The 27,734-nt window shown below is 40.4% G+C and overlaps 1 protein-coding gene across 1 annotated transcript in view; it reads left to right on the top strand.

The window, feature by feature from the left end:
- Nucleotides 1–27,734, top strand: part of LOC104461564 (kalirin-like) — a gene marked incomplete at both ends in the record, with an annotated part of 52,228 nt that overhangs the window by 7,134 nt on the left and 17,360 nt on the right. The window contains one exon of the mRNA XM_010073199.1: nucleotides 21,871–21,993. Within this exon, the coding sequence (XP_010071501.1) occupies nucleotides 21,871–21,993 (123 nt within the window). The remainder of the gene's footprint in view (nucleotides 1–21,870; nucleotides 21,994–27,734) is intronic.

Below are 27,734 nucleotides of genomic sequence, written 5' to 3'. Positions count from 1 at the left end.
AGGAACTGACAACAAACTCTTTTAACACCAAAAAGTAATTTAAAAAATGTTGGTCTGCTGAGTGTGTAAAATACTTCATTGCTTCAGTTGTTTTTTAGAAGCTTTGTATAATTTCAGATAGGGAAGCTCTATGCTGTTTGACCCTTTTAGAACACAGCTGTAGGAGAAGATGCTGAGATTCTGTCCTGCAAAGGAGGAAAAATATCCCTTTGACATTAGTACTAATATTCTGTGATTGGTGCAGATGTTTCAGCCCATTTTTGGTAGCTTTTCCTTTTTGCCCCTACCTGCTTCTTCCTTCTGCAGACTATTTACCAGCAAATTAACACCATTTCCATTTCTGATGAGATTTGAAATTGTTCTCATATTGTCTTCAATTTCCACTGCTTTCCACTGTTACATCCTGATTCACCCTGTCTGCCTCTGCATGCATCTCTTCACTTTAATATGTTCCCTTTGCCCCTGTAAACAGAAACACTGAAATGGGAAGGGTACCATAAGGTGTTGTACCATGAGCAGATGTTACCAAGCAGCCTAAGAAATAGCTGAAGTAAGTTTATAACGCTGTTCTTCACCCCTTTGCCTCCTCCATCCCCTTTGATTCATATGGGCAAGAATTTTGTCTGAATTCTCTCACTTCATAAACTCATTCAAGTGAAGTTGTAAAGCCTGAAGCATGCCTCTTTAAGTCGAAGGAAGATGGAGACCTGTCAGAGGCATTATTGAAATAGTCTGTGCAAGCCTTGAACTTGGTATCTTAAAGCACTTTTGTGGTAGAACAGTCAATCTGCTACTCTTATTTTGCAGGCTTCATTCCTTCTCACGGAAATTCTCAGTCTTTCCATCCCTTCCATACATACACACCAGCAGTTAGCCTAACACAAGCAGCCTTTTTTCTCCAGATTCACATGATTCTTGCAAGTTCACTGGTGGTGCTGTTTCCTTCTTGCTTCACTTTGGTTGTGATGGCTGTCTGCAAAGGAAGAGCTGGAAAATAAATGGAGGTACAGGTACTGTGTGTGCTGGTGGAGTTTCTTGGCTAGGTACAGAGAAATGTACAAAGCCTTGAGTTAGCTGGAGTGGCTCTGCATGGCAAAATGGAACCAAATGCCAAATGAAGACCAGTGGTAAACAGCAAGATAACACTAACAAACAAACTGACAAAAAGGTAGGCACGTAGTAAGAAAGCTAGGACTGTTGCCATACCAGCTGTAATGATGTCTCAGATCCTCTTTGTTATTGAAAAGGTCAAGCTAGACCAGTGTCAGGTCCACCTGGATTTCTCTAAATTCATGGATCTGTGTTCTGTTGGCTTCGTGCCCAGATACATTAATGGACATAGCTTTGGTTTCCTTGTGTGGTTATCTGCCTCTGGTGATGGATAAAAAGGCCACGTGGCCATACTGATATCATTACATTTACCAGCTGCCTTTGTTGTGGGAGACTGCAAAGCATTGCAGAGGAAAGGCTGTATTTCTTCATAACCAAGCACTTTAACTTGTAATATGTCTGGCTTTTACTGGCCGAGTAAACGGATCAGGGCATGATACTGACATCACTTGTATGGAAAAATGTCCTGCTGACATCTATCTGTCTCTATACACTATCTGAGAATACCAAACACTTAATGTGATGCATGTGATCTACGTAGTCCATTTGCAGAAGAATGCTAGGATATTCGAGGCAGTTCATGATTCATTTAGCTCTCACACAAGATTTTGGAGGATTAGGTCTGCACATCCCCACATACAAGCACACAAACACTCAGTTGTTTAGATCACTTTGAGGGACTTAAGAGTTCCCCAAAATTCTGTAGTTTTCCAACTTGTCACAGTTTGTTTCAAAGACAGAAGAAATCAGACTTTATATGTCCTTTTATACTTTGTTTACAATAATACCTTCACTGGGTCTTGTAAAGCAAGAGATTTATTTCTAAACAATATCTAAGAAGAAAGAACATTATAATCAAGTCAAGATCATGTTTACTGCCATATGACTTCAGCCACAGCACCCTGCAAAAATACGTCACATGCTCTGTGTGCCTTCTGAGCACAGCTGCCAGCTACCACTGACAGATCAGTAATTAAAACATTACTATTCAAAGCAGCCCAGAGAACTTTCACAGCCCCTTTTGTAAATGTATCAACTAATAAGATTCACTTAATGTTTGTCACTTATATGTTTACATTTTCAAAGTATTACTGCTGTACTTTCTCTGAGTTTAGAACGTATATATGACTTTACCAGTCAACAGGTTGAAGTATTACTTGATTGTGAGTAGAGGGTCTAACTATGGTTGTGTTGTCCCCAAAAGCTAATGAAAAAGGAACTCGGGAGTCAATACTGGCAAAACTACTTGGCAAACTTCTCTCAGTGGGATGTAACAGGAGAGAAAGCAACTTTTTGTTACCCATGGCTGAGAGATAAATAGTTCTATTTTCACTAACCCCATCCTTCCAGCAATTGTTGAGGCCAGAGTGTCAACACCTGGTTTATTATCTGATATAAATATCTCACCACACGATTCTGATTGACCATACCACTTTTTTCTGTATTAACCGTACAACTTTTGCCTACATAGCTCTAAAAGACTAGCTTAATAAGATGTGCACGTGTTTCCAAACCCACGTTGTGTCCCTAACAGCCTTTTATTTAGTACTAGCTGTGTTGTTATTTATGCAGTAAAGGATGGTAAGTTTGTAGTAAAAGAATTTTTGTTTGTTTATTTCCCTCCACTCTTCATCACAGCCCATGTGATAAAACATCTTGGCAACCGCTTCTTTAGAGCAATTTTCATTCCATTCCTTTTGTTCCTGCCAAAGGAACTGGCACGTTTTCAGGCAATGTGAGTGCAAGTCTAGGCAATGAAGAGGTTTGTGGCCCCACTCATCTTCTGAAGAGCACTAACAAGTAACCGACACTGACACTGATTTGAAAGTAAAGTGGTGGTGTATTTATGCTGATTAGTATCCTGCAGATATTATGAAATGAATTAATAATGACATGGCCATTTAAATAATATAAGGGTTGCTGAGTGACTTAGTTGCTTATTTTGAACTGTTAAAAAAGGACTTTCATTCCTTAATTTGAACCCACAGTGGCATGGGATTATTCTGGACTTTCAGATGATTCCTGCTTTCTATATATGTATCTCTAATCTCTGGTGGCAGCAGAGAGGGTAGTAGAATAAGAACACCGTTCACAGCTGTACAAGCTCTATTATTCAATGACCAGGTTGTGTTGGATTTGCCACACAAGGCAGCTGTGCTAGGAAGGACAATGTTGCCCATGTATTTCTTGACTTTCTGGTGATTTCATAAGGATGTTTCTCTGATTCCTTTAGCTTGCAGAGACAGGGAGCATTTATGGACAGTGTGCTCAGGGTTGTCCAAACAGGACAGGGTTCTTTTAAAAACAACAGAACTGAAAGAAATAACATGTTTTTCCTGTTTATCAGTGACTCTGGCACAGAAATCTGCCCTTAGGAGGGCCACAGCATAGCTTCCCAAGTGAGGAGTGCAAAAATGTGGCACTTCGATATTTGAGCATGTTCAAACAATGGCTGTTGGTACAGGTTCTGTGTTTCTGTCCAGGCAGTCACATTTGCACCTGTAACCAGTGTTCAGTGTATGGTATAAGAACACCTTAGAGATGTCTCAGGCTATCAGATTAAGAAGTTAATTGCTTTAAATACTTCAAATTCATGTGTGAGAGAGAGTGAGCTCTGTTCTATACTTCTGTCAATACTCTTTAAACAGAGATCAGTATTGTCTTGTATTTTTTGTGCCAAAACTCTTCAGAAAAAAACTGTAGGTTTAAATTGTTACGTTTTAATTTAATTATATTTATTCTGGAAATTCCTTAAGGGTTGCTGATTAACAATACTCTATCCTCTTCATAATTTGATTTAAAGTGTAACTTGAAATTATCTGGTAACAGCCTTTGTGCCTTTCTTCCTCTATATAGCTCTTAAGCAAAGCAGACAATTGTTCTTTGTGCTTTTAAAGAGTCACTGATTGAAAAATAATAATGATCACTTTTTAATTTAAACACAGAGCAATAGTGCTAGGGATATCAAACTTCAGGGACCAGCTTAAATTACCAAGTGAAGTTTACTTAACATTGATGTACAAGCAGTGTGAGAGCACTGATGAGCTCCACAGCTGTCTTGGGAAATAGGATCTGAAGAAATCTGAACCAGCTAGCTTGATCTCTGAACCTATTGAAGAGAGAAGAGGAACTGAAAAAAAAAAATCCTTTGTGCCCCAAAAAGTGGTTTTCTTGTTTAGAGCACTATCTGTCCTTCAAGAGCTAGTCCTTTCAGATGGTCTGTTTTGCTATTTCCTGCAAATATTTGGATTCTTACCAAGAGCTTAGGAACCTCTAAGAAGACATTCTGAAAATCCTCAGAAATCCTACTGACTCTTTGAGGTGCTGGATCTACCTCATAGTGGATGAAGAGGACATAATTCGTAGTATGAAGAAATAGAGAAGGGGATATAAAGATACAGTTAGTTCTGTGTAGGTAGATGTAACTATCCATGGTCTGGACTTATCCTTCCTGTCCTTAGGAGTGTAACTGAATCATCCAAGCCGGGAGCCTAATGCATACTCTCCTTTTATAGTCAATGGAGAGACACTGGCATCTTCAGCGAATGACTCAGTCTGTCTAAGATATAAATTGTACCATGGGTACTTCCTTTTCTTACCGTTGACTGTTGGGGAAATAATGATAAGGTAGGCTTTTCAGACAAGACCTTTCGTTTATTACCTAATGTTGAGTGAGATGTATTTGGATGCAAGAGCCCAATCCTGAGTGGTGCAGAGCACCTCTAGCCATCATACCAGGACACTCGGTTCCTTTTTGATGCAGTATTTGCTTTGCAGCAAACTGCAAGGAAGTCAGTCCTAGGCAAACTGCTAAAATTTGCTGTTATGCTTAAGCAGAATCGTCCTCCTTATATAGCATATCCTCGTTGTCTGTTTTTATCCCAGGATTGTTTGCATGTCAGCATCCCTGAAAATACGATGTGTAGTTTATTGTTTCTGAAAGGCATTGTTGGCTCTCATTGTCGTGGCAAAAGAAGAGAAAGAATCAGACTTGTCTGTTATGGATTAGGTCTACAAAAATAGTAGGACTGCAATGGTGAAGGACGAGAAATAGAGTTTTCTCCAGAAATATGTATATTTTTTTGAAAGCAATTGCTAGAATGAGTAATCATCACCAAGGACATGGAGAAAAATAAGGTCTTTGAATAAATGTAGGCTGGAATGTGAGGCTTTCTCCCCTGTAACTTTAAGAAACAATAACAGTAGTACTTCTTGCTTATTGTGGTTTCTTTCATCTCAGGATTACGGGTTTTCTAAAAGGTTGATGTTGAGCGACTTGCCAAAGGTCACTGAAAGCTTCATGACTAGAACTCTTCATGTCAGGATGTCTGATTCACAAATCCCTGCACTGAACCCTCAGTCATTGCTACTCCAGTTTTACCCCTTATGAAAAGGTCTTACAGGATTTATTGGGACTATCTAAAAATGAAATAAAGGTCTGTTATGCTAAGAAATGAATATGCTATTTTAGGCATTGTCTTAGGAGTCCAAAATAGTCATTCTTTTCTACTCCAGTTGTTTCCCTTGATCTTTCCTTACAACTATCTCCTCACATGGCCTTCCAGCTTTGTCGTGATCCTGCCTGTCACTCCGAGTGATCAATCCTCTTTCATATTGCTTTTGACTGATGACCAACAAAAGGTATTTTCATCAAAGTGAGAAAAACCCTAGCCAGACAAAAAAGAGGGCAGTGATAGCTAGTTCCTAAAGTATAACTATAGCAATTTCACTGTGTTTTCCCCCATGGAGCAGTTGCTCAGCCAGCTGTTTACTTTCCCCTGTGGTAATGAATTGCACTTATGATTTGAGATTATTATGTCTTGCTGGGTAGCAAGGCCCAGTTTAGGTTGAGCTGATCTGGCACCATGACCTGTTTCTGCTAGCTGCTCCTCTCTATGCTGGTCATTCCCACTAGATGTTGTTGCTCCTCCTTCTAGCAGCTATACCTTACTCCATGCTGCAAACTACTTTTACCAGCTCTGCTGTACATGGCCGTGCTCTGCAGCAGCTCTTTGCTCTATTAGCATCTCCTGTTGGCTGTGCTGTGTTTTGGTAGCTGCCCTACCTAAACAACCTGACTGAAGAGTTCTCGTATTTCTGTCCTTGGAAGAGAGGTTGTGCACTATTTAGGACTAAACACAGGGCTCTAACTCACAGAAGACTTTTAACCAACTTCTTTTGTTTCTTATTGCTCATAGGGAGCTCTTTGCAAAGCTTCTTGCTTGTTTTTTAAAGTTGTAGTCTTTGGATTGTAGTTCTGGAAGCTATTGCCTAGGCTGGGGTGACCCTTCAGGCACATTTAGACAGAGCTGGTTGGCTCAAACCCCTGAATACTGTTACAGCTATAAACTTTCTTTTATGTTGCGCTGTGGTTCCCTTTCAACAAAAATGTCCTTCAAATGTAAAAATATGCAAAACAAACATATTTCAGGCCTGTCCATTGGTCTTTTACTTTGTCCTCACTTTGTTTTGATAGTTCCTTGCTTGTTGCTTCTTTCCTGCCTTTTGGATTTTTTTGGATGGGACGTGTGTTGAGGGATGGAGAAAATTACTTTTATTTTTGGCTTCAGCAACATACAAAACATTCTGACCTTGAGACAGTTCCCTTCCCAAATAAGGAGGAAAAGCTGAGGGGGGGAGGGAACCACAAAATGAAACTTTTTTTTTTTTTTAAATTTCTCTCTCCCTCCAGCAAAAAGTAACTTTAAACACTGAAAATGTATTTTGGTGTATTGTTTCTGCTTGCTTACCTCCTCAGGTTTTCAAAATATATGAGGTGCCAGGAAACTAGAAAAGAAGGAAGTTCAGGATGAGGGGATATGACAACCTGGGAGCCACCAAGCCAGGAAAAAACCATAAGATAAAAAGCAGTTCACAGAAAATTTCACTTTGGGGAAAATGCAACTTTTCATTACAAAGATGCTCTTAGAGGAAGTCCCCAGCCACTTCTGCCCCTCTCTCTGCCCATGACTCTCACTCCTGGAGTCTTTGAGGTGGCTCCTCTTCTCTCTTGAACAGCTCAAGGTTGTTCCTTTTAAAAGGGCTTTTCATAGCCCTTGCATATATGTTGTAGTTTATTCTTCCATTGTCTCTAGCAGTCTGCCAGGGGACTCAGGGCTCAGCATCCGTTTGTTTGCCTTCCCACAAACAGCTTCTCGTTGCCATTATCCATGGCCTCCTTTGGTGAATCTGTAAGGTCATTGGCCTTTCACCCTTCAGAACCCTCACAGGATCCATTTCTACTGTGACATGTAGACAAAATCAGCCGTACAGTTATGGGTAGATTACATAGTGATGCAAATGTCCTGGGCTTTTTATTTTGGCTCTGCTGTGTCTTGCATACTGAGTGCCTAGCTCAGCATGGGGTCTGTATGTTGTATGGAAAGCGTCTCACACACCACAGCAACTTAGCCCTTTCCCTGCTTACTTGCAGTACTGAGCTGTGACTTCTCCGCCCTGGGACACGATGTGTCAAGCACAGCTGATTTGCCTGAGCAGTGATTGAGAGATGAGCAGTGTGAGCAGGAGAGGCTGTGGTGCCCCTACAGCAGGAGAAATGCTCTGGTGCAGGATTGAATCCCTGGGCAGAGGAACTCTCCCAGGAGGTCAAACACAGCCCTGCACACAACCTGACACATAGAGTATCTTAAACTGGGAGATAAAATGTTTGAGATATCAGGCTATATATTTAAAAGACAAAGAAGACATCCTAGAAAAGTCCCTGATGGAGAATAGCCACTCCTAGCATTCAGGGCACTTCTTTCATCCTTTTTTTAATCCTTGTTCTCCTGCTTCTCCTTTCCCACATGGTTTGCCTCATCTCAAATCAGGTCAAAGCCCCATGAGTGAAAGGTTGTGTTTTCCTTTGTGTTGGTATGATGCTCAGCCCCAAGAGGCTCTGACCTTGGCAGCAGTGTTTAAGACTAGTGCAGCTTTGTACTACCCTGGTGAGTTTTTCTGTTGCTGGGATGAGACTATGTGCAAAGACCCATTTTTCCCAGTTGAGATTTGTTCTCTTACTAAACTTGTCGTTGCTGTGTGCTGTGATTATAAGCCTTGTTAAACCAAAATGATTAAATCATCTGCTCCCAACAGTAACCTTAAGCACTGCTTTATTTAATATCCTGCTCAATCAGCGGTTTTCTCTTTGGTGAAGCAGACAACTCGAGCACAGTGGGGAGTGCCTATATGGGACCTGGAGCCTAGTGCTTGCATTGAAGTCTACTCTGTTGTAAAGCTCATCCTTGCTTTATCAGTCCTTTCTAATTGCTAATTGTCTTTAAACATCTTGTTTAAACTAGTAATGGTTTAGGTGGGTTGATATTATCAAAATGTAGACAGTACTGTCTTAATTCATGTCTAAATTAGGAGACCAATCTCAGGTTAGTACAGTGGTGGCAGTTCCAGACAGTGACCCAGAGCACTGAAATTAGGAGCCAGCCGTGTAGGATGCTCTTTTCCTACTGACTAGATGAGGAGTGTATTTGCCAAGGTTGGTGCCTGCCCGATTTACCATTATACTGTTATACTTCTACCTACACTAATACAGTTATGGTCTGGTTACAGCTGGAGCTGAAAAAAAAATGTGGTATATGTGTCTACGTTTGGTTTGTTTTTTTCTTTCCCCCAAGTGTTCAGGCTACCACTGAACATTTAATGGTAGCAGTAGTTATACCATTATCTTAGTCTGATGTTTATCTATCAGTGGATTTCTTTCTTCATTTTACAGACAGGGAAACTGAGGCACTGAAAGGGGCTGTAAAGGAGATCAGGGTTGGAACGGTGAAGAACAGTTTGTTTGTTTTTTCTGAATCTTTATCTGTTCTCTGTTAGTTTTGTTTTGTTTCCTTTCTTGAAGCCAGTAGGCACATTTATCACTGGCAGAGAAAACCAATTGCTCTATTTACATACACGAGGATAACATACTTTTTTCCCTCCTGTGTACTTGCTGTATTTCTTGGGGACCTTTTACACTTTGGACAGTACCACTGAGAAAAAGAATGAAGCAAACAGATGCAAGGAAAATGCTTCTCAAGCCACAGAGTGCCACACTTTAAAATGCACAAATTTCTCAATAGGATCAGAACGCTTTTCCTCACAAACATTAAAATCAGCACTGTGATGCTGTGTTCACAAACATGAAAATGAGCTGTGATGATAGCTGTCATGAAACAACTTGGAGGTCAACACCTTAGAAATCTAAAGCAGTGCTTCCAATCAGAAATCTAAATCAGCTGGATCCTGCATGTGTCTCTACTCACTATCAGGTCTGCAAATGCTGTTTTTCTGTTGGTCTGATGCCAGAGAAGCAAAATAGAGTTACTAGAGGTAGGAGGAAACACAAGATGATCAATAGTTATTTGAGGAATTTAGAAAAGCCCGTAGTACACCTGGTCACAGCATAGTTTGAGCACTGTTAACTCAGCACACAAGCGGTTTCTAATAATGAGGATATTGTTTCACCTGCTGGTGCTTAAGAGCTGTAGCAATCCCCTGCTTCAGTATACATGAGGAAGAAGCTGGGCTAGACGTTGAGTGTGCTCAGGTATTTCTCTTCCTGGGAACTCCAGAGCATAAACTAAAGTGGTGGAAATGACCATTGCAGAAAATGAAAAGGAGGTTTGCTTGAGCGAAGAAATCAGAAGGTTTTCAGGTTGCCTTTGCTTCAGTGCCTGCTTTGCCTGGGACAGTGTTCTTCCCATCCTCTTAAGCTGTGAGAGACCTGATACATTCTTTTAGAAAACTCTGATTATGTCCAAGCAAACAGCCCAGATGGGGAGGGAGCCAGACCTCAGACTAGAGCTGGCCTCAGGCCTCACTGACCCAACAGTTGTGTCCTGTAAAACTGATACGAAAGGACAAACATGGGACAAGAAATGAAGACCTGGGGTAAGCGTCTTAGCCTCAGATGGAGTAAAATCACTGTTCTAACTAATGCTATGGACAGCAACAACCACAATCTTCTATATGCCCTAGGTAAGGAACTATTTCTGAATATTACCGTCGATTAAGAGACTGACAGGTTTGATTAGTCATGTTGCTAATTCATTATACTACAGCTAAGTGCCAGGTATGATTCCTGAGTATTGGAGAAAAGATACACAAACAGCAACACCAGCAGCATAATTGCAAAAGAAATCATCTACCTGCCAACCTCAAGAAGCCTCATGCAGAGCATAGCAGCTCTTTCTGTGCTGATGCAGAGCACATTTTCTGTGTCTTGTACAGAAGGAACATGCACAAATATAGTTATTTATAGCTTCTCCACCCACACACAGCTTTGAAACTTGCTCTAAAAGAAGTTCAGCATTTAAAGAATACAACAGCTTTTTTAACTTGATTTTTTTTTAAACTTTTTTTTTTATTTCCTTAAAACAAAATTCTGGGAACTTTAGTAACGATCCCGGCGTTAAGGAAGAAACATTAGTTCTTCATTTGTCTGTCTATTGTTCTCTTACTTGGAATGTTTTTAGAAAGGCAGTTGCCAAATTTTATCAAGTAAAACATTTAATCAAGAAAATGAAAGATAAGTGGGATAGATTTGATGAATGGGAACTTTACCAAAGGAAAGCAATGTGAAGTTGAAAGTTCTTTCTCAGGATAAGAGAGGCATGTGTCTTCCCACTCCCTTTTGGGGAGCTTGCATCCTAGATTACAGCATTTATAGCAGGAGCAGGTTGGAGCTGCGTCACTTTCCAATGCCCAGAGGAAATGGGCAAGTACTGCTCTCAAAATGCCCAGCCTACACCCAGCCAGCTCTGCCAGAGCCCTGAATTGAATGTGCTGTTCCCAGGAGAGAGACCTGACTAAATCCTGTACCTCCCTAATCACTAGGGCTGGAATCAACTCTTTTCTTCACATGGAGGGAAGGTGCATGGGGCCAGAACACATCATATTCTCACTCTTCTCCAAATGCATGTCAGTTTTTAAACAGTCATAATATGTTTATAGATGTGAAAAACTGTACACGTACATAATAGCCATCTGCAGAAAGCAGACACCAAGTTATTTTTGCCATATAAGCCTGTGAAAAGGCAAGGAGTTAAGCTGGAGCAGCTGTGTGGGAGACCGTGCACACCTCATCATCAGATGAAACAGCCGTGTTGCCCATGGGAGGGTGGCCTATCTGGGAGCAGGCAAGAGTGTTTGTGACTATTGTACGGGTCTATAGGTCTGCAGTAATGTGGAAGCTTTTGGAGGGGGGTAGGGGATGGAAGAGTAATGCTACTGCAAGGTAAGACCTGAATCAGCAAGTCACCATGAACTTCTGAGACTGTTAGAAAACTTGAGAATAGTCTCGTTAGTGCTCAGGCCATTGCCATGGGAGATATTTAGGATGTCTTCACTTAGTCATACTGTTAACTTTGGAGTCCTTTCACAACTAACTGTTTTTGCATACTTTTGCAATAGAAGCTGCTAAGAAGGGGGCAGCCAGGGGGAGTTGTTATTCTGTAGTGATTTGCACTGCAGAAGCTGTTGATGAACAAGGATGCTGCTGCAGGGACTGGCGTGTATGGACAAACTCCTACAGTCCTGTTTCCAGATGGGCTTGTAGGATATCTGTGGGTGCTGGAAGCACTGAGGAGTCTGAAGAAGACTCTGTGTTTTGTATTTTAGCATATTGAGGACTTCTCTGAAACTCTTCTAAATGGATGGACCCACATAGTTGCATAATTTACTCAGATGGGCTCACTAGTATCAGCAGTGCTTTGCAAGGCCGTCCCCACTGCAAAGAACAGAACATGGAGGTTCTGCTTTTGGCAAACTAGTGGGGTTTTTAACTACAGAGGTTAGATTTTTGTTGTTAAAAATTGTGTTGAGGTGAAACTTTCACAATGTCCAGGAAGCTCATGAAAACACCTACAATCTGATTTCATGGGAATTTTTTTGGTTGAATACAGACAAGGGAATAAAGGAAGTTTTTTAAATATTGTAATTGGCTCTGCATTTAATTCTCCTCATTAATTTAGTTGCACTGTGCAGCAAAATACTGATAAGTCTGTAAGGTTGCTTTTCCCTCCAAGGGTAAAAGGGACTGCATGTTTTTTTCTTTTTGAAAAGACCTCTTTAATTATGTGGTAGTATTTGGAATAACTACAGTTAGAGGGGTAAAGCAGGGAGTAATTAAAAAAATCATACTTAATAGCAGCTGCATTAGTTCTCTGTCTTTTGAAAGAGACCAGGCAGAGTTGAGTAGATACATACCACTTGGAGGAGTTGTGGTGAAAAGGAAAGGCAAAATAGAGGTGACTGAGTTCAGGGAAGGTTGTCTGTTGCAGCATTTTAAGAGAGCTCTTCCCTGAGAAAGGATTGAAGAAGTATCAGAATTCATCTTTCTGATCCAATCCTCAGATTGTGATAATGAGTAATGTTCATTCAATTACACCTCTTCTTTAAAAAAAAAAAAAAAAAAAAACACCCTGAAACCTCAGATTGTGTGGTTGGTGATAGTGAGATACACTGATTAGGTCTCAAGGCAATTTGAAAGAAGTGACTCTTGTGCCTGACCATCTGAGCTGAATTAAATACAGAAGAACTTGGTTGCCTGGCTATATTATTTTATAAAGATTAATTCATCATTGCCACAGGGGCAGCACAAGCGGTGGTATTTCAGGATTTATAGCTATATGCTCAGCAATTGGGCATTTATATGACAGTGAATTTGGAGCAGCTTACACCTGACTTTAAAGCCCTGCCTTTTAATGGATTGCCTGCTCACTTTTGTGCAGCTGCCATGATGTTTACTATTTATGATATTTTAGTATTTTCCAGTTTTGGAAAAGCTTCCTAGAATCTCCAACCAAATTTGGAGACACGTATTGCTAAAGGCTACAAAATCTTAAACTAAAAGTCAGCTTTCACTCCAAACGGTTTCTTTATCAGCCTTGCTTGTTTTGACTCTAAGTGTGGCTAATGTCATTTTAGGAATGAGGATGGAGGCAGGGAAGTTGAGTCATTTACTGAACTTCAGTGCTGGGCATTGAAACAAATCACTCTAATTCCAGTCTACTTTTGCTATGAAATCCTTGTTGCTTTTTGCATATTTCTTAAAACTCTTGCGTAATTTGGTGTGCTGAACCAAAGAGAGTGACCAGAGTAAGACGCTGTTCCCTTCCACCGCTACTCAAGAGCATTAGCAGAGCTGTATCTTTATGTGAGGAGTGCACTTACCTGTATCAACCTGTGCAGCTCGTAGCCTGTTGTCATATGAACTACGTTTGTTCAGAAGTTGCTAAATGGGATACAGAACATGATGTTCAAGTGTGTAGCTGTAGCCTCAGATTCTGCTCACCCCTGCCTATCAACTTTACAAACATAGAATCATAGAATGGGTAGGGTTGGAAAGGACCTTAAAGATCATGGAGTTCCAACCCCGCTGCCGTGGTGCATGGGGTCTTTGATCCGTGTTTACTGAAGTCAGTTGAAACTTTGCTCTGGATTTTGGTAGGAACAAGATCTGAGGTTTAGAGTCAGATGTCGATGTCTCTGAAATTAAAAATAATCTCATGGGAGCCAAAGATTATGTTTCTGGTTTAAATAGGAGGTGCAAGCCCCTTCTTCAAAAAACTGTATTTTAAAATACTTTACTATGCCACCAACTGAAATTAAAGAAAGAAGTGAAGAAAGAAGTTAATGAAGAAAGTGAAAAATGGAGCTCAGTTTTTATTAGGAGGTAAAAACCACAAATGAGAATGGCTGAGTTTTGTTTTGGGTTTTGTTATAAACCGTTAATAATAGCAGGAAAAGCCAGAGGATAAGTTCCTTTGTATTTGGCTCAGCTAGACCTTTACTTGACATTACCCTGCTGTGACAGGGCCAGGGATAGGAGGAAAAAGAGATCTATTTTCAGCAACAATTTGGAATACAACAAAGAAACTATATTTTAATTTAAATCAGACTTGGTGTGCATTTTATTCATTAAAGAGGATTAGGATTTATTAAGTCTCCTTCAGTTGTGGATTTATGAAGACTTTTTGTTTTGTTTTTCTTCTGATTCTCAGTGTTTGTTCTGTCTCCCCTGGTGCTGTTGCTGACACCAATTTCTCCAGGACGGCCTGGTAGCAGGCCAGGGGTTGGGCTGCCCGTGCCAGCCTGCACAGAACCATGTTATCCGGGAGCAGATGCAAGTGCAGTGGATAGAAGTTGACAACCCCACACTGGCTACTGCCTCCACCCAGAATATTCAGTGGTCTCCCTGGCAAATGTGCACTCTTTATCACTTAGAGGCTCTTTCCTTTTACCTCCCACAAAGGGAGTGGTTTGTGGGTATCCTGAGAGCACACCTACTTTGAATTGTGTTGCTCATCAATGCATGTATGATGTGTAGCTTCTAGTTTTTCTATTGTAAGAAAATTAATTATCTTCCCACGAGAGGTTCTCTGTCTTGTGTTTGCAATTTCTAGTTCAGCCAGTAAGTGTTACTAACTAGGCTTGTACAGTTTTGAAGGGCTTTGACAGAAAAGATCAGATTTTGTTGCTGTGCAGTATAACAAAACATTTTCAATAAAATTTGGATGTAAAGTATCTATGAAAGAACAATCTGAAACATGAACCTTTTAGCTACACTTCCTGGTAACAAAAAAGCATGGTTGGCAAAGGCAGAGTTTCTGGAGTATGGGTTTCAGACGTGCAAGGTCTTGGTTACTCAGCATCCATAATAGCAGCTACAAAAAAAGGTAAAGATCAGGTTTGATTCTTGTGAGTGGAAATGGTGATGAGCTTATAAAACCAGAGGTTTTTAAGTGGCGTATGAATTCCTGGTATCACACCAGAACGCTGGTTAGCCCACAGTATCTCAAGAGTAAGCAATGAAGTGCAAATAGGGGCAGCTTGATACTGTGTGGCTTCCTTTCACTGGCATAAGCCTAGTAGATTTTGGAGGCTCTATCCATGTGTTTCAAGTTAGGCAATGCTTATGCACCTATTTGAAATGGGGCCTCATTTAAAGCTGAATAAATTGGGTATATTTCACTGTAATTGCTCTGGAATTTATTACAGTTCTGCTAGAGTTAGCGAAGAGTTAATATACGCCCTTTGAGTTATGCCAGGTTTGTACCATTTTGAGATCAAAATGTGACTCTTAACTGCTTGAAGTGTAAAATGGTATAATTTATTTTCAGGTTTCAGAGTAACCTAGTTTTAAAAGTCACTTAGGCAACAACAGTGAGTCTTAGAGTAACAAAGATTAATAATTCCCTCAGCCAAGGCACTTCTTCAGTGGGTCATCTCACTCAGAAGCAGTGAAACTGTTCAGCACTGGCCTGGGTCCAAGTAGAAGTCAGGGTGCCCCATCACTGTTAGCACAACACACTACATCTTATTAATGCTGGTTTAATCACCGGCTTACACATCTCATCTCCTTCCTGCACAGTGTTCAGTGACTGGTATATTTGAGCAAGCCTCTGTGTTCTTCTCTAAGTCATTCTCAATTCATCTTCATTGCTGCTAAAAGAAATACAGTTTAAAAGATGTAAAAATGCAGTTGTTTTTCAACTAACTTCAACAACAGATATAGTTTCTTAAAGTAATGTATTTACAACTCCTTTCACGTTTTATATTCATGTAAAATGGGAGCAGAGCATTGGGACTTGCTAGGAAAGAGTTGGTTCCAAAGAAGATTTTTATTTAAAGTCAGATAAAGTTGTGAAGTGCTTCTTAGTTTTCACATTTACTGATTAGGAAAGAAAGGCTTCATTTTCAAAGAGCTACATTGAAAAGTCTGCCCTTTAAAAATAGTGCCCACCACTTTTTTTTTTTTTAAATTTCAAAATCAAATTAACTTTTTAAGCTATTGAAAGAGTTGACCTTAACTCACTAATGCAATCATCGTGCCATTTTCCTATCATACAGATTAGCCTAGAGGAAGAGCAATTATCATCCCAGAACTTTGATTATTGCCTGATTACTTCTCCAACTTTTTCCTTTAAAACCATTCTTCCATTTCTTTCTTCTTATGTTTTCCTACCTTGTCCCATACACACTCTCACTATTCTCTGCAAATAAACTCTCAAGTACATTTTTCCCTGACCTCACCTGGGCAGTATTTATTTTGCCAGTTTAGGTAGACGAGAGTTGGATCATCAGCAAAAAGGAGTGTGGAGAGGCCTCTGGAGGCATTTCTCTTCTAAGCACCTGTTCCCTGATGCTGTCCTCAGATGAAACCTGTCTGAATTGCCACTGTTGCTCGTTTTGCAGTTACACAGATCATTCAAAAGGGTCAGTTATGGCTATTCTTCCTCCAGGTAGCTTTTTGAATCTTGTGGTTATCCATCCATATAATGACTGTAATAGCTAGCACAGTCAGCCTGCTGTAATTGCACTGGAGTTTTATTTAATTTTCTTGGTGACCTGGGTTTGCTGCTTATTTTGTTGGGTGTGTAATTTTTCCCCTGAGGAGATAAGGAGACAGGACATGCACATCATGATAAAAAGAAAATAATGCTCCTACCACTTTTGATCTTAAACTAGGTGAAATAAAAAAAGATATATCAACATCATCTTTTTAATACGTGTGTGTATCCTTCAGCATTCCCACCAATAAATGTTGCTGACGTCAGATGTGCTTCTTGAGCATTTGGTTTATGTTCTCATGTTAACAGGCTCCTAGCAGACATTTCATGCTTTTGAGCTTGATGCTGTATAAACTTTTCCTAGCTGGGAATTAAACACAGAATTATGAATCTCCATCCAGAAAAGGAAAGGAGCCTCCTTCTCACCTCCTAGCCTCACATGCACACATTCTGGAGTCCCATGCAAGCTACCGTCAGAGTAAACAGAGCAGCTCATTCATTTCCTCCCATGGACATCTTGATGGGACTGAGCAGAGGAACAGCAGAACAGCTACCCCAATCAACTTACCAATAGCGGTTGGCTCAGTAAGGTATGGGATGGGAATTTGCCACAGGTGAAGGTAGAACATCAAGGCCTTATTATCCTCCAATCCTTTCAGAATATGTCTGTGAGTTATAAAGTTTCACAGGTGATTCCAGGTGCAGCTTCACCCATACCCTGGCGATTTGCCTTTAAGTTTGAACTCAGCTATGTTTTTATTAATGTAGTATTATCAAATGGGCAGCAGCATGGATTGGAAAATGCTGTCTTATGTAGGAAGTGTGTCCCCACAGCAGTTAGTCTGTGTTTTAATTGCAGTCATGCAGGATCAGGCTGTACTGTGCTAGGAGCTGCAAAGCAGGAGGGACATCCTGGCCCCTGTCCCGAGCAGCTTTCAAACTAGTGGAAGTACAGTAGTAAATGCATACTGGAAAGAGAACTGGAATATATTTTGTTTCAAGAAACACCTCAGGTGATGGATCTATCTGTAGCACAGTATTTTCATTTCAAAGAATTTGTGGCTTACAGCCTTTTTCTAGTTGTTTCAAGAAAAAAATAGCTTGGCAATAAAGGACAATTAGGAAATTTGAAGATGTTATTTGGAAAACACTGTTAACTGCATTTTTAAGAGCATCTTCAAGCTGTTTATGTTTTTAAGGAGTAATTAAATTATTTGAACAAAGTCACCGTAACTTCAATGGCTAACTTTATCTCAGGTTACTAATTTTCAGCAGTAGAGTAAGTTCTACAGTCCATGCTCTCAATTAAAATGTTAACATTTATCTTGAATTGTTACACAGTTATGCTAGTTCTAAAGACATTTCCTTTCTTCAGGGTAAGGGAGAATGTCTCCACACATGCTGACAGGTAGATGCTTACAAGTGCTGGTGATTACAGGTGTTATTGTGACCTTTAAGAGTTGTTCCTGCATTTGCTGTAGACTAATTGCTTAACATTTCTCATTGTTTTCACCAGGGAGTAAGTGCTTTGTATTCATCTAGATTTATGATCTTGCTGTTACTTTGCTCACTCAGTTATTCCATAGCTCAGCTCCTCATTTAGCCCAAACGTTCTGTGTCTTGTATGATGGAAACAAAGAGTGGTATTTCTCCATGTTTGCAAATTATTAGATTGCAAATGCTTTATATAAGGGAAAACGTATTAGCTGCTCATATAAATGCCAAGGATTCTTTTGATAGTTAGGCCTATCAGATTATCAGAGCCTCATGCTAACATCCTGTCTTTTGCCAACTTCATGAGACACCTCAGCAATTCACTTAGTCTCTTTATATATATATATATATATATGTACACATATATATACAATTTTTTCGCCTTCTATGCAAAATGAAAACATAGCATTTATGTATTTCACAAAATGGTTGTGAAAACGAATGCGCTGAAGACTGGAGTGGGTAAATATGTTCACGTGGGTTTCAGAGCCCCAGAAAATGATGTTAGGCAAGTTATTCTTTTAAAAGCTGTGATTTGTTTCTTGGGGGAATCACAGCAGAAGTAGTTTATGGAACAATTTGAAACAGAACTTCTTAAAGAGCAGAGAGGGTCTGTGAAGCCTGAGACATGGCACTCTAGGCAGAGAAATGGCCCAGGAAAGAGGTCAGATACAATGTTACAGCCAGTGTTATTAGTGGCTGCTTTATAGATTTATTTCTGTGTAATCTTGTCTGCTCGTGCAGTGTTGATTTGTTAAGTGGATGTACAATTTTGTCACCTCAAGGGGTATTTTATATCTAATCTTATAAACTAAAGGATTTGGAAACCTAATCAATACCTGTATAGATTACTTCAGAGGGAAGCTTTCATGTTACAGGAATTATTTGGTGAATCACCAGATGGTGCCCTTCTGGGTCAGGCTGTGTGGAATACCTGCCCAAATGCAACATGAGACTTCACTGCAGGACTTGCCAGCTCTTGGATGAGTCCTGGAACAGAGGTTTATTCCTTATGGATTAATGTTCTAGCGCTCACTTTGTTTGGTTTTTCTGCTGAGAGCAGAGTATCAGTATTTTGACCAGTACTCTGCCCTAGTTTCATTGCCTTTGTTTTCATCTTTGTTTAAAGTGGCTATCATACATTCTACTTCTTATTTTGAATTGAAGCACATAACAAAAAATCCATTTATAAAATAAAACCGGCATCTCTGTCAAAAGTCATCTAACAGTGACTAAAGCAGCCCAATATAACATTGATTGGGATAAAAATTTGATTATGTGAGTACTACTTCAATGCTATAAGCATGAAAAAGTTCCTAGAATAATTTGCTGTAGAACTACAGTGAGTGACTATGAAATATTAATAAATAGAAAGCACATACTGCATACCAACTTCGTAGGAAGCAGTATTTGAATTAAAGCCATTTGCCGTTTAAAAAATAATATTTTAAAAATTAGGCCTCATTAGATGAGATTTTTTCAAAATTGAGTTTTGATCTTGTTCCATTTCTAATAGATAGGTTGAAAACTCTTGACAAGAGGAAAAAGGATGTTAATGGAATTATTTGCAGAGTCTTAATGACACAAATGCTAGAAGGCTACCCTCTGATAATTAATGTTATTACAGGTTACATACAGATTCCTGGTCAAGAATATATTGCAGAAGAGCTCTTAGTAGACCAGCTGGCACGTGGCTGCCAAACAGTTTGAAGGAATGTATTTGGGATTCTCTACCCAGAGCAAATGGGAGATGAACTGATCAGAGAAAGGGAAGCAGGAAGCAATGACTGAACTGCCTGCACACCTGATCCTGCTTCCTCATCCCCACAGTGACACTTATTCCAAATATGTGTTGTCCCTGCAGGACATAAAGTGCTTTGATACTCCGTTCTGTGTAATTATTTGTTTTCTGTGGATGAAAAATACCTTGTAAGCACAAAATATTAATTTTAAAAAAATGCTTTTTCCAGCAAGGAAATTGGATTGGGAGATAAGTATATATGTATAAAGCTTTGTTTGTACTTGGAACTTCTTACAAAAATATGCTTGGGATCTACAGTACAGAAAAGACTTAAAGCACAGGTGGTTTAAATTCTGTACAACCAAGCCATGAAATAGCTTTACTTGCCTGAAATAAAAAAAAAATAATCACATCTTCCATTTTTCCAGTCTTAGGTTTCTAGGCTTAGTCAATAATATCTGCTCATTTATCAGCCCCACACAAGACAAGTGGCCCTCTCACACCCCAGTTCTGGAACCAGAGCCCTTCTCAGGCCAAGCTGTCACGAGTTGCAGGGCATCCTGCAGCCCCTGCCCAGCGTCACTGGGGCCATGTTGCACTCGCACCCAGCGCTGTACAATGAAAAGGTGCACCTCGGGGGCCGTTTGCAGATGCAGCACTCTGTGGTAGTATCACTATCATGGGAATGCTTGAGAAAAGGTGCACCTCGGGGGCCGTTTGCAGGTGCAGCACTCTGTGGTAGTATCACTATCGTGGGCATGCTTGTGGTGTCTTCTCTCTTCAGTGGGACAGATTTACCAGCTGTTGTTTGCTAGTCCAGTAGCATCAGTAGGAGTGAGGTTCAACAACTCGCTCTGAGTGCAGGGCTCCTTGCTGAATGAAGTCTTAGCTGCTTACATCAGTCCCACTACTCATCTAGTACTATTTATTCTCCTAGCCTCTGTGTATTTGGAAAGAGATGTAGAAGGGTGGAGATCACATCCTGAAATTTCCCAAGCTCATATTGTCAAGTTCAATTTTATTTCCAGCTTGTAGTAGACCCCGGAGATCACATCCTGAAATTTCCCAAGCTCAGATTGTCAAGTTCAACTTTATTTCCAGCTTGTAGTAGACCCCAAACAGATTTGATCTAAATTTTAGTGCCAGTTTTATTGTGAGAAGGAGCTTGAAATGGATGGTGTTCATACAGTTGATCTATTTTTAAAAGAAAATGCTCTTTAACTCTCAGAATATCAGATTTGCCACTTTACTTTTGCATAAGGATCAGTTATATTTGGAACTGAAAACCTGAAATACTTGGAAGGTGCAACTGTCAATGTTTTATGGCTTGCGGTGAAGGATTCTTAACCTTTTCATTCTAGTTACTAAGGTGCAACTGTCAATGTTTTATGGCTTGCAGTGAAGGATTCTTAACCTTTTTGTTCTAGTTACTCTGATAATGCTTCTCCCCACATCAAAACACAGGGGCCTACAGGAGAGATGGGCAGGCACTCTTGATCAGGGAGTGTAGCGGTAGGACGAGGGGTAACAGTTTTGAGCTGAAAGAGGGTAGATTTATGTTAGATTTTAGGAAGAAATATTTTACTGTGAGGGTGGTGAGGCAGTGGCCCAGGTTGCCCAGAGAAGCTGTGGATGCCCCATCCCTGGAGGTGTTCAGAGTCAGGCTGGATGAGGCTTTGAGCAACCTGGGCTAGTGGGAGGTGTCCCTGCCCATGGCAGGGGGTTGGAACTAGATGAGCTTTAAGGTCCCTTCCAACCCAAACCATTCTATGATTCTATGATAAAATAAATTTTAATTGATCCCTCCATCATGCTTTTGGACTCATTTAAGATGCCTCCAATTGAAATCTGCTGTTTATGTGAAATTAGCTATCACTGTTTTTCAGTTTACACAAGGAGCTCTTAAGAGAAGGGTTCTTGTAAAAGATTACAGATTTCTGATTCCTGTTCCCCAAAATTCATTTCTGTGAAAGTAAATATTTAACATCTGCCAGGCTCAAATAACTAAGCTACGCTTCAAAATAAATTGAATAGCAAAATCCCAATAGTCCTAATTTACCAGTAACATCTATAAACATTTATCTTCTATCCAGTGGGACTTTGACAGACCTGCATGTGTGTAGCCATAGCAAGCACAAAGCAATACCTCTGCAGCTGTTTTATCCTTGCCCCCCACCGAATTTGTCGGTGCTGCTGAGACAAGAGAGGTAATTGGATGTTCTTCTTTTCTGGCAGGTACTGGACTGGATTGAAAATCACGGGGAAGCCTTCCTGAGTAAACACACAGGAGTGGGGAAGTCTCTACACAGAGCACGTGCGCTGCAGAAAAGACATGATGATTTTGAAGAGGTAGCACAGGTAAGAGTCTGAATCAGTGACTTCTGCTTTCTGGCTTGATTTTTGTTACTCCTCTTGTATATTGAGAAAAAAACTATTGCTGTTTTGGGTCACACTGCTCTGTTCAAGCATTTGGAGCTGACCAGTATCCTGTCTCCCAGGTTTGAAAGTTAGCATGCACACTGCAAGAACATGCTAGCAGCAGGACTTACAATCAGAAAATCACCACGTTGGGTCAATAGGAGGTCTCAAAGCCTATAAGAAATTGCAGGCAGTTTATGGGACAGTAATGCAAAGTGTTGGGACATCGAGGAGGATGGTTCTGAGTAAGAGTGAAAAAATATTAATTGTAACTCTTATAGTGGAAACTGAGGTCCTTGACAATAAGGTGGAAAGCAGCAGCTAGTAAAGAAGCAGGGGAAGCACTGGAGTGTGGTTGCAGTAACGGCAACTACTCTTCCACTCTTTCTGAGAGTACAGTGTATTATGTGGAAGGGGTTTTTATTTGTTTTGGAATGAGAGGCAATTATTACAGGTAGATTACATTATTGTTATTAATGTTATCATTAATATTTATTAATTTTCTTCATAGCACAGTGTAAGCAAGGCATATCCAGGAATTTTGGTATGAAGCCAAAAGCATGGTCATAGCAGATGTTTAAACATACATCCCATCTTTATTTATAGAATTTAAAAGAAATAGGACCTTTGATAAGTTCTTCCAAGGACTGAATAGCTTTTTTCTTACTTAGAAGAAAGAAATCTTATGGCTAGAAATTATCCAGTCTCAGCTATGCCTGTCAGATCATGATACACGTTTTTGTTATAGACTTGAAGCATCCTCTATCCGAAATTGATCTTCTGTGAAGGTACTTCTGCTTTGGGTATTGCAGATAAAATCCTGATTGATACATTCTGTTTTACATGGATTAAATGCTTGCTCTTCCCAATGCACACAAGGCAGGTTATTACTCAAATATTTCACTGTGGCATAAGACAAAAATGTATTAGGCTTTAGTTTTGTTTTTCTGTAGTACCCTTCCCTTGTGCTGGCCTAGTTTAGTTTAAGATGTTTCCAACAGCAGGGACATTATCTCTTTCACTGTGCCCTCAGGCAAACTATTTCACTGCCTGATGGCAGCTACTGGCTAGATATTTTTTCCCCTCTATTCAATTTTTTCCTTCTTTCAATCTTTTTTTCCCCCCTTGTTTATATCCCTTTAGTCTTATTAATCTCTCTTAAGGAGATAAATGCCAGGGAAGGAGGTGAATTAACAACTCTGAAATATCTACAGAATGTTAGCATGTCTTCTGCTATGTGCTTTTTAACCATGTTAAACATATTTAATCCTGCTAGCATGTTCTTGTTAACCAATCCCTTAAGTATCTTTTCTTACCTATTTCTTTGGATCCATTCAGTTTGCCAGTATCAATCCTTCTTTTAATTAGATGTTCAGCACTTGATGAAATATTCTGTTGCTTGTCTCGCTAGTGAGCTTCAGTGTTACGTTTCAGCTGTGATGGGATATCTTTGCATGCCATTTACAAATCACACAGCCTGAAAGCAGCCGTTCTAGATTGGCGGGTCTCCAAAATTTCATGGGACATCCTGTGGATTTAAGCCTTCTGTCAATAGGATTGAATTTCTAGAATTACCTTTTACAAATTTATTAAAATGGACATTAGGCTGGAGGTTGCAAACCACAGTTCTACAAGGCCTCATCCAAAAGCACAACTTAGTGGGAGGTTTCATCCTGAAATCAGTATTAGGTACCTTTCCAGAAGATGTGCTTGAGACAGATATTATTGGATGCAGTACTGCTGTAATGAATGAGAATGAAGATCATATACACGAGCTTAAACTAGGTGATTTCATGGCATTAATATTTTCTAAATCTCCCTTCTCTCTGATACATTAGCTTCATCATTCCAGTTACATCTCACATTTCTGTATTACAGTTGGCTTTTCTTTTTTCTTTTTTACTTTCTTTTTGAGTAGCACCTCACTAGAAGTGTAGGAAACAAGATAAGAACAGGGGAGAAAAGACAGAAAAATGACATGGTCTTGACAGCAGAGATGATAGCAAGCTGTGTAACTGTCTGCACATGGAAACAACAACTCCCTTAGGGCTTGCTCCACTGGATGATGTTATTTAGAGATACATCCCCTCATCATCGCTTAGGAACCTTACAGATATGCACCTTGCATGTGTAGGTACTAGGGTAAATCAAAATAGAATTACTTCACTTAAGACTTTTCTAACCCCTCTGTTAGTCCTCCTTCTATACTGTTTCAGCATGTCTGTCTGTGAATAACTTCAGACACATTCACTTCACGAGACCAAATTCAGACCAAAGGGGGTATGAATCTAATCTAGTTCACTGGATGACCACATATGTTCAAATGAAGGTGGGTGTTTGGGAGGAGGATGGAGAGGAAAGAGAAAAGTATAGTTTGCATGGGTATAGAATCTCTTAGGTTTCTCTGAAGCTGTTTATTTTACATCTTATGTGATATCATCAATGAGTATCTCATTGCTCTGCCTGGACAATTGTCACTGCACTTCGAGTATGGAGTTTGTGGTGCCTCCTAATTAGAAATAACTGACACAAGTCGACCTGGTTACTTCTCCCCAGACTGTGACAGGAGTAGTTTCCTCTGGTGCGTTCACAGCAGAATACCATTGCTAATTTATGAGGCCTGTCTGCAGTGTGACGCTGGAATGTGGTGCTGGCAAATGGACACAGGGACATGCACTGACGGGAAGTGAAAGGAATCTCAGGCTTTATCCGAGGTCAAGGACTTGAGAATATAATACTCTCTGCTTTGGAAAGAGTAATAGCGAGGGTAAGAGGGGAGGGCATAAATTTATCACACCTGGAGTTCTGCTTCAGAAGCTTCTAGTGAGGTCAATTTTGTGGTTAGGCAATAAATCTCTTCCCCACTCTGATTGTGACCAGTTTTTATTCTTCCTGATTCCCTTCTTGATACTTAACTCTTTATAGTTCATTGGTAATTAATGAATTCTAACTTAAGTTTGATTATTTGCCATTTTTCTCAAGACAGTGAACAGCTTTGCCGTGGCTAGATTGGATGACTGGCATTGCTTATTCCCAGTATAGCCATATAATAAAGCACATGTGGTAAGATCCTGAAATAAACTGATGAGTTTGCCCATTCCCCTCATCAGGATGTTAATTAACAAGAATGATTTGTGTGTGTTTTTCTTAAAAAATAAAATAAAACATGTAGTACTGACAGACCTGCTGGGATTGACAGGATAAGCAATAGTATTTGCTATTGGCAGTTCTCTGAAAAAAAACACTTAGCCTGCCATACAGCATAAATTTATTCACCAAAATCTACTTTCTTTTGGCTGCAATATATTTGTTCTTATCTCCTGCTGTTTCTGGAAGGCATTTGCAGAGGTCAGACTGGAAGCTATTTTCGTGAGTTTTCTTAATATTTTCAACAGTGGGTACAACATTCACGTTTTTGACTGCTGTCTAACTGCATGTAAAGAAGAGCAGTGGGTCTGGAATTGCTGCGCTGAGAAATGCTCTGATTGAATGACCTGCCAAGGCACTAGATTGAGAGGTAGAACGTGCTCCCTCTATGTCTGATTAGAAACTCCACAGATTTATAAATCTGGATGTAATGATCCAATCAGGCATGGCCCAAATAGATCATATTCCTGCATACAGCTCTGCTCGGAAAATGTCAGTGATTTTAGAGCGCTGCATTCTGGGCAATAGGAAATGTAATTTGGGGTCCCTTTCTCTCATAACTGCTGTTCAGACAATGCTCTGGCAATTTTTCTAACTGTATTTATTCTACATGGAGCACACAGATGGCAAATGTTTGAATTTGGATTAAAAAGCCTGAGCTCCTGGGAGGGAGGTTGCTATCTTGCATATACCTGGAACAGTTTCTCAGCCAGTGCTGATACTGTTCTCAGGCTGCTGCCCTGAAACCGCCAGCCTTAGGCACAGTGCCTGCCACACAGGGAAATGTAGTAGTCAGGCATTATTGATGAGGTAGGTATCAAGATATCACCAAAGAAATACCACTCTGGATGTAGCTGCAGTGTTCCTGCAATGACAGCCTCTTTGCTTGCCTGGAATTACTTTGTGTGAATCACATAACCATAGTTCAGCCAGTTATGATTGTAGACCCAAAGATAATTTCCTTTTAGACTCTAACTTTTCCTTATTCAGGGTTTTTATCCTGAAAACCAGTGTGCCTTCCAATTGGAAAATTCTGTTAATGGGCTTGTGTTCCCAAAATCTCCCAACGCTTCAGTGCTGTTGAGTTGAGCTGTACGTGCTGGAAACCTGTCTCCTATTCTCTGTGTGTGAAGAGAGGGGCCACAGATCACAGATCCCTCCTTCATTCTGGGACTCCAGGCAATTGGCGGTTAAGGTGGCCTTCTTGACATCCTCCTCTGCTCACAAAGAGCATCACTGCATTTGTGCTGGTGCTGCGTTAAGAAAGATACTGGTGAAACTGGTCTGTTAATCACTCTGCTGCCGCAGCACTCGGTGGTTTTGTGCTTTGAATGATCTGAAACAAGTATTTCTCTACCCTTTCTGCATTTATGAGCTTTTCCATCAGCTGTGCTCCTAGGATTTCCTACCGGGCAGGTTTACCTGCATTTTTGGCATCCGACACCAGTACGTGTTGCAGCCTGCAGATGGCACTCGCGATGCGCTGTACGAGCCTTTCGCTCCGAGAACGGAGCTGGTGGTTCCCATCCGAACTAACCAAACATTGTCTCGACGTGAAAAGAAGCAGAAGTGGAAGCTGGCTCACACGCTGTCCCCTTGGTGTTCTCCCACCCCTGCCAAAACCTGCGTTGCTCAAGGTCACGCAGAAAAACAACTCTTTTTTTTTTTTTTTTTTTAGCGCAAAGCTGGGCGGTCCATGCTTTAACACAGGGTGGTACTTGTCATCTGTGTTTATGGGATGAACTGCTCTCAGATCTGTGGAGCTGCCTTCAAGTCTTTTGGGCCACATTATGCTCACAACTACAACTGAGTTTTGTATTCAGTAGCTCCATGCATGTTGCATGCAGTATTTGGGTTTTTTTTAAAGAAATCCAAAGGCACTGATGTTTACAAGGTAAAATATCACAACTTCAGCGTGTAACAAAGCACATTTCTGAACAGCCTTAGTTCAAGATGCGTGGAATTGTCCCTCATTAAACACAGTGAGAAAGCTGACCGGAAGCTGGGCTGTGAGAATCAAAGTTCATGGGGCTTGTCTGTGTATCCAGTGAGGCAGCTCTTGGTTCAGGCCTTGTGACTGGAACAATTCTGGTTTAAGTGCACGGCTGGATCCTGTGTTCCTGACTTTGAAAGTTTTACAGGTTCCATTTTGCCAAGGTGTACATGCAGTGCAGTGAGCTGTTCTTGAATTATTACAAAGGAGAACCAGACAAAATGTGAGCAAATTGCCGAGCTTTGCAGTGTGCCAATTGGGAAGCTATCTATGCTTGCTTTCTTCCATGAGAACTTCTGGAAGATGGTGATTAAACACCTGAACACTGGCTTTGAGCCATGAAAGTTTACCTTATGTGTACATATATAGTTCCTTTACGATTCATCTCTTCCTTTTATTCTTCTCAGGGAGGTAAATGTATTTCCTGCAAGGAAAGGCTTTCAGAGGAGACCTTGAAAGCAAAGGGCCCATATCCTCTGCTAGAAGTCAAAGATGAGGTGATATTCTCCATCTGAGAAGGAATTTGTGCTCCAGTGTTTCT

The sequence above is a fragment of the Pterocles gutturalis genome, unplaced genomic scaffold (assembly GCF_000699245.1).
Source record: "Pterocles gutturalis isolate BGI_N339 unplaced genomic scaffold, ASM69924v1 scaffold5777, whole genome shotgun sequence".
Classification (NCBI taxonomy): Eukaryota; Metazoa; Chordata; class Aves; order Pterocliformes; family Pteroclidae; genus Pterocles; species Pterocles gutturalis.
The sequence above is the reverse complement of the archived record's forward strand: the minus strand, read 5'-3'. Positions and strand labels throughout refer to the sequence as shown.